The sequence below is a fragment of the Phalaenopsis equestris genome, unplaced genomic scaffold (genome assembly GCF_001263595.1).
Source record: "Phalaenopsis equestris unplaced genomic scaffold, ASM126359v1 Scaffold000036, whole genome shotgun sequence".
In the NCBI taxonomy this organism is placed as follows: domain Eukaryota; kingdom Viridiplantae; phylum Streptophyta; class Magnoliopsida; order Asparagales; family Orchidaceae; genus Phalaenopsis; species Phalaenopsis equestris.
Window position 1 is genome coordinate 658,662 of NW_018164478.1, and position 15,975 is coordinate 674,636.

General features: G+C 33.7%; 1 protein-coding gene across 10 annotated transcripts; it reads left to right on the top strand.

Moving 5' to 3' along the window:
• Positions 1-3,705: 3,705 nt before the first annotated feature.
• On the top strand, positions 3,706-14,338 carry LOC110018820 (cyclin-dependent kinase G-2-like). 10 transcript variants are annotated; one of them, XM_020716273.1, is made up of 13 exons: positions 3,706-3,862; positions 4,039-5,387; positions 5,484-5,612; positions 5,746-5,881; positions 5,983-6,071; positions 6,214-6,331; positions 6,445-6,551; positions 6,641-6,725; positions 6,854-6,982; positions 7,148-7,235; positions 11,450-11,546; positions 11,945-12,018; positions 12,143-14,338. In XM_020716273.1, exons 2-8 carry the CDS (start codon positions 4,057-4,059, stop codon positions 6,678-6,680), a joined length of 1,950 nt encoding a protein of 649 aa, XP_020571932.1. In that variant the 5' UTR covers positions 3,706-3,862; positions 4,039-4,056; the 3' UTR covers positions 6,681-6,725; positions 6,854-6,982; positions 7,148-7,235; positions 11,450-11,546; positions 11,945-12,018; positions 12,143-14,338. The 10 variants fall into 10 exon arrangements, with proteins under 10 accessions (XP_020571932.1, XP_020571933.1, XP_020571928.1 ...); XM_020716274.1 differs by having other exon boundaries at positions 6,919-6,982; XM_020716269.1 differs by adding an exon at positions 10,542-10,611 and having other exon boundaries at positions 6,445-6,982.
• The last annotated feature ends 1,637 nt before the right edge of the window (positions 14,339-15,975 follow it).

Here is a 15,975-nt window from a genome sequence, read left to right on the forward strand (position 1 = left end):
TTTTAAAGTGCAAATGGTAAAATATGTGGCGAGCATGATATCCTCGTGACTCGTGAGTTGTAATTCTGTGATCCGTTCACGATATCCAGATTAAATGTTTTTAGATATTCAATAAAAATAATTAATTGGAAGATTTTCATATTTTATAAACTTTTGAGTGGTTAAATCCTAAAAATCATTTTATAAAAAAAAATTATTAAAATTGATCAAATATTGTAATATTTTATTTGACAACTTATTTCATTATTTGATTTTGTTAGTTCGAATATGAATTTAATATTACATAATAATGATATAATTATGTATAGGCCTAGAAAAACCTTTCGAGCTTCCCAACTGGCAAATTGCTGAATTGCCCTTCTAGCAAGTTGTTGAATTGTCAATCTAATAAATTGTTGAATTGTCTAACTGCCAAATTGATGAATTGGCTTGATGCTAAACAGTTCAGTTGTCGAATTGTTGAATTGCTTAGTTGTTGAACTATTCAGTTATCAAATTGCCCGACTACATATCTGTCGAACTGTCGAATCACCAAACTTTTGAACCGGTAAACTGCTTAATTGTTGAAGTGGTTGGATCGAATCCATCTGTCGAAGTGGTCGAATCAGCTACCTACTGAAGTGATTGATTTGAGTCCACATACTGATTTGATTATATTCATTCCCCTCAAAGGGACAGCCTGACCCACCTGTGTGAGGGCGACTATCAGAGGAGGCCATCATGACTAGTACTGACATGTCAATCCATTATTAAAGACGCAGTCTTATACTTGAGACTATATTCTCATCCAGGCACCAGAGTTGGGCGTCGTCCCGACAACAGTTTGCAATCACATCATGGTCTTTTTATCAGAACATCAGGGAAGGACGTCGTATACTACAAGGTCATATGTATACTATTTTATTGTTTTTTTACATTGTATTTAACTTGGAAGGGAATTTGAGATAAAAGGGAGTTGCAATAGCAGATTGTGTCAATAGCAGAAAAATAATGGTTGCAATAATCATTTTTAAATTTAACCACTCTGTCAATATTAACTCTATGTTTCTCACTAATTTCTCGATTGAATTATTTTCAAGCCCTGACACAAGAAATTCAGATGCGCTCAATAGTAAGCCTTCAACACCTGCTCCAACTACTAATACTGCACCTACACCTACAACTCTATCTACCCTTCACACCACTCTTTGTCGTTCTACCATGGCAAGTACTGACCCTCTTTGGCAGCAAGCTTTGTTAGAAGAACTTTAGGCTTTGGAGAAAACTCATACTTGAGACTTAGTAGATCTTCTTCCTCACAAGTCCCCTATTAGTTGTAAATGGATTTATAAAATCAAGACTCGTTCTGATGGGTCTATTGAGCGCTACAAAGCTCGCTTATTAGTCAAATGTTACACTCAAGAATATAAGATAGATTATGAAGAAACTTTTGCTCTGGTTGCTCGATTAACATCAGTCTGTAGTCTGTTAGCTGATGATGTAGTTCATAAATGGACCCTTCTCCAGATGGATGTCAAAATGTCTTCTTGTATGGTGACTTGTCAGACGAGGTGTATCTGCATCCCTCTAGTTATCACTCTCCTTATAAAATCTGTAAACTCCGAGTGTCTTATATGGATTAAAAAAAGTTCCTCGAGTCTGGTTTGTCAAATTTAGTTCTACTCTTACTCAATTTTGCTTTATCTCTAGTCCAAATGATTCAATATTATTCGTTCGTCGAACTAACCAGGGTATTGTACTTTTGCTACTTTATGTTGATGATATGATAATAACAGACAATGCCATATCTGATTTTTTCGAGGTACAACATTTTCTCAGACAATTTTTTAAAATGAAGGACCTTGACAATCTCAGTTATTTTTTGGGGTTTGAAGTTTTTCATAACTCTGAAGATTATTATCTTTCTCAAGCTAAGTATGCATTTGATCTACTCTCTCGAACGGGCATTACAGATAGTGAAACGATATCAACCCCCTTAGAATTTAATTGCAAACTTACTTCTCTCGATGACACTCCTCTTATGATCCTACCCTATATCGACAACTTGTGGGTAATCTTATTTATCTCACCGTTACTCGACCTGATATAGCATATGTTGTTCACTTATTCAGTTAGTTCATGTCTACCCCTCGCTCATCACACTTTTTTGCAGTTTTTTGGATACTTCGATATATTAACGATACTCTTTTTCATGGTCTACATTTTTCTGCACACTCATATTCGGTGTTATCTGACTACTCTAATGCTGATTAGGCAGGTGATCCCACAGATCGTCATTCTCCCACTACTTATTTCTTTTTCTTAGGAGAGTCTGTTATTGCTTGGCGTAGCAAGAAACAAGCAGTCGTTGCTCGTTCCAGCACAAAATTTGAGTATCATGCTCTAGCTTACGCAATATCTGAATTACTTTGGCTATGTAGATTGTTATCCTATATGAGTTCCAACAATCTTCATCTACCAGGCTTCATTATGGTAATAGAAGCGCTATACAAATCTCTCATAATGACGTTTTTCATGAACGTACTAAATATATTGATATTGATTGTCACTTTGTGTGTCATCATGTTACCCATGACACCATATTTTTAATTCACATCTCCTCTGCTAACCAAGCAGCTGATATCTTCACTAAAACTCATTCTCCAACAAGTTTTCAAAATTTGCTAAGCAAACTCAAGATGACATCCACTATACCATCATGAGCTTGAGGGGGGGAGGGGGGTGTTAACTTAATTACTGGAAATAAATAAATGATATTAATTGCCCTGATATGGTGTAATTGACACTGATTTCATATGCTGATGTCTAGGCCTAATTTCTGCTCTTGATTTACTTTCTTCCATATTCTAAATCTTAGAATATTTGTATAAATACCATCATTCTTTGTACAATCGAAGAACAAGAGAAGAAATACAATTTTCTTTTTCTTAATAGAAAAAAAATAAAAAAAATTTATTTTCTTACATCACTTTATAATTTTTATTATTTTAAAAATAATATGATAGTTAATTTCTTAAAAATTAATTTCTCTTAAGGACTCCACCACAACTTTATACCATCATTTATTGTTAAGTTGCTTTTAATAGAGTTGGTTGAGTGCCATTCTAGTCTGCAAAAAAAAAAAAATTAATAATTTAATATATAGATATTTTTAATTTATATACTAAAATAATTCACACCTACAACAAATTAAGCATTGATTTAAATAATTTATTGATTAATTTGATATTTTTATAAACTTTAAGATTAAAATGGTCTTATATATATATATAAATATTCATGACTATTTTGACATTCAAGGAAATATAAAATATCAAAATTATAGTGACATTTACATAGCATACAATTCCAATGTATTTACATATCCCACAACTAAATTTTCATATTTATACATACACTCTCAAATTCTTAATATCACATTAAAAATAGTTACTTAAAGAAATAAAATATATATTTTTTCTTATATAAGCTTTAAGCACCAAATATGAATTATGAAAGTTTATGGGTGGTGTGTGATAGATCTAATTGCCCCCAAATATAGGAATAATTACACACCTATCACCCGAAATATTGATATTTACCCAAACATAATAATTTTATTTTAATATATATAAATTTCAAGATATTACGTGTAATGTTTGTAAATTCTCATAATTTATTTCTGGTTTTTTCATGCTATATAAAGCCATTCCTTGAGCGCAGAGATCGGATGATAGGAATCGAGGGCTGAGGCTGAGGAGGTTCCGTGGGTCGGTCGGCTCCCGGAGTTTAGGCTGTTCTGGTTTCTATTTCTCTTCTCGAGCCTCCGTCAATTCTCTATCGACGAAAATTTCCTCTTAATCTTCTCTATTTGCTCCTAAAGGTATGATTTCTGTTGCTTTTTTTTGTCTTCTATAATTTGGTGGTGATATTCTATCATCGCTCTGCGCTGTCGTGATTTTCTAGGGTTTCTATTGAAATAGCTAATGTGTTTGATTTTTTGTATTTTCGGTCATGTTATTAGGGTTTCCGATTGTTATTCTTTATTTCCATTTCTAGGGTTTTTGCGTGCGTATCATGGCACCAGGGTCTTTTGTTGGCTATGGAAGCTACGATTCCGTTTGCAGTGAATTTGGCGTGGATGTATTGGGAAATAATTATCATTACCAGGGTCGATATCTTGAGGTGGATCGGCGGCGGAGCGACGGCGGGGATCTGCAAAAAGATGGAATGCGTAGAGACTACGTGACAAGAGAAAATCATCGTGTTATGAATGGTAGCAATGGAAACGTGCAGGTTTTGGGTTGCGTTTCAAAGAGGTTTATGGATCCTGAGCCTGGTGAGTTGTCCAGCGAAGACAGTTCTAAAATTGAAGATGGGGTTAGAGGATCGGTAGACAGGGATGAGGCTTCTTCGGGTAAGAAGAGGAAATTATCGCACATAAAGTGTGACATGGATGACCCAAAAAGCAGGCTTCTTAAGCGAAATACAAGAAACAAGGAATGTTCGCCGGTTGCTGTCCGATCACAATTTTCACTTCCGAACAACATTAAAAATTCTTTGTACTCGTTGTCCTCATTGGATCAGAAGCCTTCTATTGATTTTGTGCGCGGTTTGCAATTGGAGAATGGTGATTCTGGTGAACAGATGGAAGAAGATTATTTGCCAGCAAGCACTATCTCTTTGTCAAGATGGGCAGATACGAAGGGTTCTTTTGATGACGATGAAAGTGCTATTTCTGATGTTGATTTATTGCCCAACAGGAGAAAAAACATTCGTTTGGCTTCTGCACAATATGCGAGACTGGAGACTGGTGAAGACGCATTCAGGGAAGGTTCTGTATCTGATGGGTTAGGCCGAGAGACCTGTTTGAAGCCCATGGAAGATGAGATTGATAGTCTGGTTGTTTGTGGAAAGGACTCAAATGGAGAGGGAAGTGGTGGTTCATCAGAAGGTTGCAGGATTAGGACATTGGATTCCGTGAAACTGCGCTGTAGAAGGATAAACATGTTCCAAGGTTGCAGGACTGTAGATGATTTTGAGAAGCTTAACAAGATTAATGAAGGAACTTACGGAATTGTGTATAGAGCGAAGGACAAGAAAACTGGAGAGATTGTAGCTCTGAAGAAGGTAAAGATGGAGAAGGAGAGCGAGGGTTTCCCTTTAACATCCTTGAGGGAAATTAACATTTTGTCATCTCTTCACCACCCTTCCATTGTGGAAGTTAAAGAAGTTGTTGTGGGCAGGAATCTCGATGCTGTTTTTACAGTAATGGAGTACATGGATCATGATCTCAAAGGGCTGATAGATACAATGAAAAAACCATTCCATATAAGTGAAGTTAAATGTCTGATGGTGCAGCTATTTGCTGGTGTCAAGCATCTTCATGATAATTGGGTACTGCATAGGTAATCTTGTGCTTTGGTTTTCTTGTGCTATGCTTTAGTTTTCTGAAACTTCAAGTGTTGATCTAATTTCGAATCTGTTATCTCTGCTTTCTGCAGGGATCTGAAGACATCAAATCTTCTCTTCAACAACCATGGTGAGCTAAAGATATGTGACTTTGGTTTATCTCGTCAATATGGGAGTCCATTGAAGCCATATACTCAGTTGGTAGTGACTTTGTGGTACAGGTTGGTTTTATGCTTGCCTCCCTATTGAGCATTTCATTAAGTTGCATAATGTTCTAAGACTATGAAATTTTGCTTTCTTGTTTCTTAATTTGATTTAATTTGTGGTACACTTAGCTTTAACTTCCAACTGTAGGGCCCCGGAATTGCTGTTAGGAGCTAAGGAATATTCAACTGCAATAGATATGTGGTCGTTGGGTTGCATAATGGCTGAGCTCTTGACCAAGGAACCATTATTCCCTGGGAAGAGTGAACTTGATCAACTTGACAAGGTATGCTTTGTTTTTTTTTGCACTGCATTTTGTTTTAAATTCGATCAGTTTTTGTAAAAAAATTTCAACAGTTTTATAACTTTTTAGTTGTTCTATTGTAGATATTTAGAATTCTTGGAACTCCTGATGAGAAAATTTGGCCTGGATTCTCTAGATTGCCTGGTGCCAAAGTTAAATTTGTCAAGAAGCCGTAAGTTGTTTTTTTAGCTTTGCTAATAATGCAATTAAATTTCCACATAAAATTTGATTTTCCAGCACACTAGCATTTTTTTTCTTATGCTCGCTTGCCGTTGTCCCTTCTGAGATAACATTGAACTCTTTTTTTCTTCTAGTTTTAAGCTGCAGGAGAAATTTCCACGAATGTCTGCAGCATCATTTTTGGGTCGGCCATGTCTTTCTGCTACTGGATTTAACCTGCTTACTAAGCTTCTAGCTTATGATCCAGAGAAGGTGAGGTTATGATAGAATTTCTACTTTTTTTTCCATAGGTTCTCTTTCATGATATCCTTATGTTGCTTTAATTATAACATATATCTTCTATTATTGTCCCCTATTCTTTGCAGAGAATTACAGCTGAAGATGCCCTTAATCATCCTTGGTTTCATGAATCTCCCCTTCCAACAACAAAGGATTTTATGCCAAGATTTCCCGCTCAATATAGGCATGACAGGTATTTAGAGCCATTGATTCAAAAACAGCAGAAAACAAACTTGTCTATATCAAGTAGGCATTTTCTTCGTCATGACAACATGCTTTCAGGCATCGGCAAAGAATTATGAAGAGCCCAGATCCACTCTAAGGCGGAAGGATTCACATTAGTTAGATACCTTGACTCTTTAGAGAAGTGAGTAGTAATGGGTGACATAATCTAAATTCCAGTCATTACTGATTTACTTTAGGTGAGAGATTTGTATGTATTTGAAATGGGCATCGTGTTTATGTGAGCCAACGATTGATGGTGTTCTTTAGCAGGAACCCCAGATGAATTTGGGGCAATAAGATCCATTTATTTTCCTCAATGGAATCGTCTATTGCAGGATTATCTGGTCTTCAATGCTGGTGATGCCTTGAAAGTTTTTTTTGTGCAGCCTGGACTGCAAGGTGTGCCTTTATGACAAATTTAATATGAAAATTTCTGTACATATTTTGACTGATTATTTTTACATAATGTGCTCGAAAGCTGGTTTGTAACTTAGAAGTTTGTTGAATGCATTAATAAACATGTTTTGTTATGAGTTGTAATATTTGCTGCTTTCTTTGCAAGAGACAAATGGTGTTAAGAGATGAGAAAAGTTCTTTTCTTTCCAGAACTGAAGAAAACGGATGGTTTATCTTCACTAATTATCAAGGAAAGGTAATTTATTAATTAACATTCCTGATTTATGATGATTTTTGGGCATATTAAAAACTCTTATAGTTTGGAAGGAAATTAAGTTTTAGGGAGATTATAGGAATTACAAATTAAGATCATGCATGAGTGGTAAAAATGTGAAACTCTTATTGCAATTCTTTAAGGCAATTTAATTTTCCAGATGCATTTGTATTCACATCACTCTCCCTCGGGTGCGTTTCTTTTGCTGTAATTTCTGAGGCCAAGTATCTTGATTTATTTGTGATTTCCTGTTTTTTTAGGTACGTTCTATGTTGTCATTTGGTTTAATTGCATTTTCAAATTACACTAGCAAATCCTCTGAGGAGACGGGGGATCATTAACAGAAATTCTGTTCCAGTCATTTTGAATCAAATATCACTTTTTAACTATTTAAATGGAATTCAAATGCGTAAATTATTAAGCATCACAAAGATTTTTTTTCCAAACATTTTATCACAATCGACCAAAATAATGACTGAAGCACTAATCGAATGGTTAATGTTGAGATGTTATACTAAGATATTTATATTCACAGTACTCCCATTGTGATGAGGTGCTACAAAGGGAATTAGGTAACAAATATGCGGAAAACATTTGCTTGTCAACTTGCAGATTGCATTTGCATGCATTTCCTTGAAGTTAACATAAGAAGTAATCTTGAAATAACTTTAATGATCGGTGCATAAACATTCTAACTTTTATATGGTTAAATTTGGGCGCCAAACTTACAAGCTGCATTTGCATCTCATCTTTGTTACTGCTAAATATGACAGTTACTGAGTAGGTTGCTTTAAAAAGTTTGCAATCATGACATGGATCACTAACGATTGTCCTTTTTTGCCCATGAAGATGCCATCCAAAGTTCAGAAAGACTTATGGATCTCATAAAAGCTATCATGTCTATTTAAGAGATTAAAAAATAAGAATTTTTATTCGTCAAAATATCCAATTAATGGGTTTAATAAAGTTTGGAACTATTGTGTGAGCTTACAGAAGTGCATACATAGCAAGAAAATATGAATGCCTATTTCATCACCCTTCTTTGTTCTGGATTTCATATGTAGTCCCTGTTATCATTTGTTGGTTGAGTGCTTTTAAAACAAACAAATCTATTCTCTCATTTGATTTAGCGACCAAATTTGCAATAATCCTGAACTGTAAGAAGCTTATCTATTCTAAGGAATTTTATTTTCCACCTTTTAAACAGTGATTTTGAAATTCTGGTGTATTACTACATCTTTGTGACACGGATAACACAAGTTGCATTATAATATTTGCTCTTCTTGAGCTTTTATTTTGGTGTACAACTTCTTGAAATCTGCAAGGACTGCTTTAAAATTTTTCTATCAGGACTTGAAAAAGGTTAAAAATGATTTGGTTATTTCATCAAATTCCTATATATTAAATATGGTTACCCTCTGATTTTAGGGTGTTGGAATAAGAGTTGCTCATTCTATCGGTCGATTATTGTATACTAATGAAGCGAAACAGATTCCTTAATTCTGTTTACTAATATATATTATACCGATTATACTAATGAAGCGAAACAGATTCCTTAATTCTGTTTACTAATATATATTATACCGATTATACTAATGAAGCGAAACAGATTCCTTAATTCTGTTTACTAATATATATTATACCGATTCATATGGATGTATTTCCTCATGAATGTATATTTTTTTAAATTTGTTTTAACATAGGATTTGGTTAGGTTCAACACCCTTTCAATTTTATATGGGTTCCTTGTCAACAGCTAGAAATCCTCAAATATTTTCTATTGAACTTTATCATTGTCTTATTGTACTTTTCATGAGATAAAATGCTAAATTAGCCCTAAACAGGTGAACAAACTTGTCATTATAATAATTCGTCTGCATTACTATTCCTTTTTTTTTTTTTTCGACTCTCACTCTGTTGTTCTCATGAATCATGACTTATTTTGTGCAATTATTACTATTATTATTCTTAAAGGAAAATAAAGGGTTGTAGCTACACTATTTTGACTACGTGTACTCCAAATATGCTGTTTGGGCCAGTTTGCTTCGTTGTAGGTATCCATAAGTGAGTGAATCTCATTTTTAGAAGTCAAGCATTTTCTTTGTTGTAATTGGGTGAAAGTGGGTTCTCATACTTGAAGCTGAAGTGAGTTCAAGTCTTAGGGTTAGAAAGTCACCAGTTTTGCCTTCTCTTTTAAAATAATAATATAATAATGGTAAATTAATGGGGTAATGGTATAAATATTACTCTTACTTTTGTGGTAATAGGGCCATGAAAAGTGTAATTCGTAGATATGAAAAAATAGAATTAACTGCATGCCCAAACAAAGAAGAATTGATTTTGTAAGAAGTGACATCATACAAAATATCAAAACATACAAATTTAATCGGAACTCATTGCGGTTAACTTCCTAATCTGGAATCTAAATATTAGCAGTGAAAAAAGATGTGCCATTAGCCTAGTGATTGAGCTTTGGTATATGGTACTTTATGTTTGTGATAATTTGTCCAAAGAGTTAAATTAGTTGTATTGCTTGTGTGCATCTATTTCGTGATAGATCATTTGCAAATCATTAGCATTGTAGACTTCTAATTTCATGCCATGCGTGTTACTTGTCATTTGGTTGGGCCTTTGGGCATATTGCATTTCAGTGTGGTATGGTTCAATTCTTTCAAAGTGCAATCGTCTAGCTCTGTATTGATTCCCTTCTATGTTTTTCCATGCAACTACGAGTTAACATATTTTTTTTTTTTTATGCATTGTATTTTTGTGTTTTTCCTTATCACAAACTCTTGATCCTAACTTATTTTCTTTAAAATTTGTATTGATCCTAGTAATAGAAGAAACAATGAATCTTACCTTATTTTTTTATGTTGTAAATGATAATTATTTTTGGAGGAAATTTCTTGTGTAGCACTCGAAATTTGGCTATCTATTAAACTTGCCATATACCTCTTTGTATATTACTCCACCTAGATCTCAAAATGTGCAATGCCCAAATACATTTCACTCTTATTAAATTCTCAATACATATGTTGTGAGGGTAGTGTAGTTTTGTTAATAGTCAAATTTTGAGTGGCATGGACACAACTTTATCTTTTTTTAAATGAAATCCCAAAGGAATAAGCATCACTTATCATACGAACAGTAGATCATTAATTCATAATTGTGGTGTTTTAGATAGAAAGTTTCTGCTGGTTGTACTTTTTAATTCATTAAGTTGCAATTGGAACTTCTAATTGAGAAGTTTGATGGTTGATAGACATCTTAAATGCCTTGCACTAACAGGTTGAGCTATGCCTCTCATGTCACGGTTTGGAATATTCGCATGGTTATTTAGCTTATTTGATTTACCAAGGTGATAATTTTGTTACATATTGGATCTATTATGGCTTTCTCTCTTTTGCCTTGATTTATTGTTGAAATTTGTCAAATGGGAATGAAGAGTTCAGGGCGAGAAAGCTTATAAAATTTGAGTGTTGATTTTGGGTGGATAAAAATTATGAAGCCCTGGCTAGCAAAAAACGATATTTCACATCTTTGAAGTATCCAATTTGTGAAAATAAAATGGAAAAAAACTATTAATTAAAAGAAATTTGAGTGTTCATATTTTTTCTCCTCCTTATCTCTGTTGCAAAGTTGTTTACACCATCCTCTTCCTCTTCATAGTTGGTGACAACACTTGCTCTACAACATTTACTACCTCTCCATCTCCCCTGGTACTCCCTTGCGAAGTGCATATTTTATAGCAGTTGCTTTACAACCTCTGCTACCTCCCAGTATCCCCTTAAGTTATTTGAAGTCTTGCTCTATAGTCTCTGCTACCTCCTTTTTTCCTCTTATTTCCTTTCAAAGCATTGATCTGGAGTAGCAATCTTTTTCTTCTCTTTTTTTTATTTTTATTTTTTTGGCAATAGTTTTTGGCGGCCATGGATGCTATTATTATCTGTGAGTTATTAATGGAGGAGATGTAAATTTTGATGGTGTTAATAAATTTGAATGGTGAGCAAGTAGTGAAATTTGAATGTTAAATATGTAAATGTGGATAAATTTAGTGGCCTGCATATAAATCTACCTACTTTTCATTAATCCATTCTACTTCTTCATTGCTAATGAATTAATTTCATTATTTGGCGGAGTTACAAATTGTTTTTGGCAACCATGTTGATGCCTGGACTGATACTGCAGTTATAAAGATGGCAGGTTTTGAAGTGCCATTTCAAAGAAAGATTACTTGGGAAGCATTAAAAGCTGTTAATTGGGACATTTGGAAATTTTTTGTGTTTAATGGAGGTACGATCTTCTTTAGTTTGAATACTTATGGTAAGTGATCAAATGATTTTTGCGTTTGCAAATCATTTGCTTCTTATCGAAATTTGTACTTTGGTCAAAGCAGTGAAGAAAAAAATTACAACTTTCTTTTCATTTAATTTTTTTTAATGCTACTATTAGTTTATTCTTCATAGTTTTGCCAATTGCTCTGATGCTCCATTTCACTTCATGGTTGTTTGAACAACAGTGATAGATGCTTTCTGAAGCTTTTTAATCTGCATTTTACGCTATGCGGCTTACTTTTATTTAGAAATGGCTGTATGCCATCTTACATACTTTTAGTTTTTAATGTTATATGCATTTCATATTCTTATTTATTTTTTTGGATCTTGGAATTGTGGGGTTACTTGTTATGTCAGGAGAAGCAAAGCACAGTATCTTGAATGCATATGCATTCACGTTGGTGCCTGCATCTGCATATCGTGAATACTCGGTAGTTGAAACATCTACTTATGATTTCATTTAGCTTTCTAGATTGCTTACTCTATCTACTAACTTAATTTTTCACATCTTCCTCATTCTGCTATTATCCTGACCATGCATTTAACAACGCGAAGGGGTGGAAGACAGGACACATTGGAGGCACACGTAAAATAGCATGAATCAAAGTGAACAAGGATTGTAAGAGATAAGTAAAATCGTAGTCAGGTGTTATTCATGCTCATCTTTCATGTTTTGCTTGTCCCAAATAAAATTATTTCGAATTTCAGAGATGCTGAATGTTATATTTATCTAAATGTGTTAATTATATCATTTGAATGTGTCAATTATATAATTTCGAGTGGACTAGGTTGTTTGCGGACTTTTGCATGGTTTTATTTAAGCATTGATAAATGCCATTTTAAAAACAAGGACCAGCACTTTATCAAAGTGCAAGCATCTAAACACCGCATTCGTTGTGATGAATTCAAAAGCTGCGCTCTTCTCATTTTCAATTTAATGCTTTTGGCTGAAGGAGAGATATAATTGCCTTTTTTTTTCAAGTTGTTACTTAGATGTATTGCATAAGCATGATGTTAATCCAAAATTGAAATGCTATTACACTTATACAAAAAATTGTAGTATTTCTTTTTTGCAACTTAGTCATATAATGTTCTCTTATTTTAACATCTTTGTCTTTTTTTTTTCATTTTTGTACTTGAAGAACTCTGGGTTCAGGGCAATATGGTCTAGGGTATCCTGATACAGTTCAATGACGAGAGTCATAAAATCATGCACGGAATGTCAAATTCACTATGACAAACATCTAATGCTAACTTTTGCCACTTCAGATGAAAAATAAAGAAATACACGAAATCATCACAAATGATAGCTTAATATTTGCCTAATATAGATCTTGCATGGAAGCTGATCTTATCAGTATACTGTTGCAAAGAAAGGAAATTGTGAATTATGGTCTCCAGGTTAACATTCAAAATGAAAATCAATGTAAAATCAAAAGTATAATATACAGTAGATTGCTTTTACATCCGTAAGAGTTCTCATATTTATAATCAAAGTGAAAATCTACTTAAATGCTAATCTTATCCTTTAGCCTTGCAAATCTACTTGAATTGCTTGCACATTTACATCCACTTACTCGGCTACAATCAAATGGAATAAATAAACTATTGTCCTCTTCTTTTTTGTGGTTCGTCTCATCTTTGTGAGCTTGAATTGATCATTGACAGAAGTATGCTGCGCTAGCTGATCAGCCACATGCAAATGTTTTCTGCATATTTTTCTCCCCAGTTCTAGACTGCAAATGAGTCTTTGTTTTATTTGATTTGAAGAACCTTGTTAGACTGCATAAATTTGGCTTGTATTAACCCTACAGTCTGACTTTGGTTTCTTAAATAGGCATGACCTTTGGGCATTCTTTCCATCAGCAACTGCATTGGTTAGATCGTGCTTACATTAATTTTTTTTTATATATTTTTTGGGCTAATGTCTTTTCAATTATATTGTGGAGGCTGAAACTCTTTTGTTACATCTGTCATTTTGTTCACCATAATACTGGATGAAGGATGACTTATGTTGATGAGCACAAATTTGTTGCCGAACCACCACAATTTGTAACAATTTACTGACGATCAGATAGTTTGGTGGTCAATATTACGTGTGTGCATTCATAACTCTCTGCTTTTGCCATTATGGGTTCCCTCCACTTTTGTGGAGTTTTTGTGAGGAGCAACGTCAAATTTCTAAGGCAGCTTGAGAAATGTTCTAAAAAAATTCCTAATTGCCCAGCGGTAACAACCGGGGTTCTGTTGTTTTTACTGATTGGGATTTAGCATTTATGATTTTTGTTAACAGCGCTATGCAGGACAGAATGCATGCACTATTTTGGTTGTTTTGCTGATTGACAGACAAATGCTCAATTTTTAGTTAGAAGGCATTTGCACCACACAAAGTTAGACGTAGGAACCTCTCACAGCTGCTTTGCACCACACAAAGTTAGCGTAGGAACCTCTCACAGCTGCTTGTTTTCTCACAGAATGTCATTAGAAAAAAATCATCTTTGACTATGGTAATAATTTTTTGGAAGATTTACATACATGCAATCCAATTCCTATAGTTTTTTTTTTTTTTTTTTTTTTTTTTTTTTGAGGATTGAACTAAGGGTAGACCCCCCCAACGAATCCCATGTGCAAATTTGAATCCCGTTTGGTCGAGAATTTGAACCCGGTTCGAGAGGACTTTCGCAGAGCACCACCAACTCACCTACACTCGACGCACTCATATGTATTTACATATCTAACACCTAAACCATAATTTTTGAGAATATCCTCTCAGATTCATATATATATATATATATATATATATATAGTTGAAAATAAAATGTTGATCTTTTTTATGTCACATGAATGATTTGGATGATATGAATTTAGAAAACAAAGTTTTGGTGTTAGATATGTAAATACATGAGAATTGGGCGGTACATTTATAAAAGCCCCTAATTTTTTTATGGAGTTGATTTGTACTAATGCTTCTGGTTTTTCCGTGATAACAGGACATATGACACTGTTTCAGTTTCACGTATGACTTGTGAGTAAAAATTTTATCCAGGATTTTTGTTATCTTGCTGAAATCATATTTTTCATTTTACTTTTTTAACCATTATGTCATTGAAGCCTTGTTAGTGACATTGTCAATATTTCAAATTGTAAATCGAACTGTTCTTTTTCATTATGGATTTATAATCATTATTTTTGTTTTATGGAGAAAATTTTGTAATAAGAGATGAGCGCAAGACCCATACATACAATCGCAGCTGACTAATTATATCACTGAAGAATCTTTTCTTATTTTAATAGATTAGGCATGCTTATGGTGCATAATCACCGCTGCTTCCTGAAACATGGAGACATTTGATGTTGTAAAATTATACCGTATTATAGTTATGCAATTATACTGTTGCGCCATTTTGTATTAAATAGTTTTTTTAGGCTTTAGAAACTGTTGTAGAATTATAAAGAAAAAAGAATCTTCCTGGTTTTATATTGTGTTGTTAATAATTTTACTTCCTATATTTAATTTTGTCATAATCATTTATTTTTTTTCAAACTGTAGTTTGTTTTTATTTTAATGTAGGAGATTTTTTTATTTCACTTTTATGCAAGCTCTCCACCAGTGTAAACCGGCTTATTACTTCCAGATTAACATTAGTATTGCAATTTATTTGTTACCATTTTGAGTATTATTATTGCTGTTTTTTTTATTTTTGTGTTGGAAAATTTTGATTGTGAAGGTGAAAGACAAATTGGCTATTTTTTAGTTCATATGATGCTTGGTTGCTTGATGTTCATCTTCTTGTCATAGTGTTTTAGCGTAGTTATTTTTAACTTTAAATTAAGCTCCCGTGCAGCTTAAAAGACCATAACGCCGCTGCTCATGTCACAACTCTTTTACACGTTAGCACTGCAATATTGGAGATCATCATAGCTAGCCTTCTTTATGTTTTGAATTGGAGTTTTAATGTTTTTAGTTGCAAGAAGTTTGCAGAAAGGGATCTAAATACCAGATCGGATTGCAAATCAGCATGATCAAGATTATTTTTTTGCCTTGTAGGTATACACTTAATATGTTTGATGTTTTTATTCATCGCTTGTCAAAAGACAGTATCTTGATAATAGCCATTCTTTGAAGGTGCAAGCTAGCATTTATTTCCGTGCTATTTTTACTCATCAATTTCGACACAAAGATGGGCGCTTGAAAGCCTCGATTTGTTTGTTGCAGAAACATTAACTTTGATGGGTTTGCTAAAGATTTTTCTAATAAAAAGAGGGCTTATAGCTGATAAAATGTAGTCATGATGAAGCTATACATGTTTTTTTATAAACCACTTGGTTCTAATATTTGATGAATTTTTGGTAATTTTGATGAGATGGCTGGAAATAAAATAAAGAAT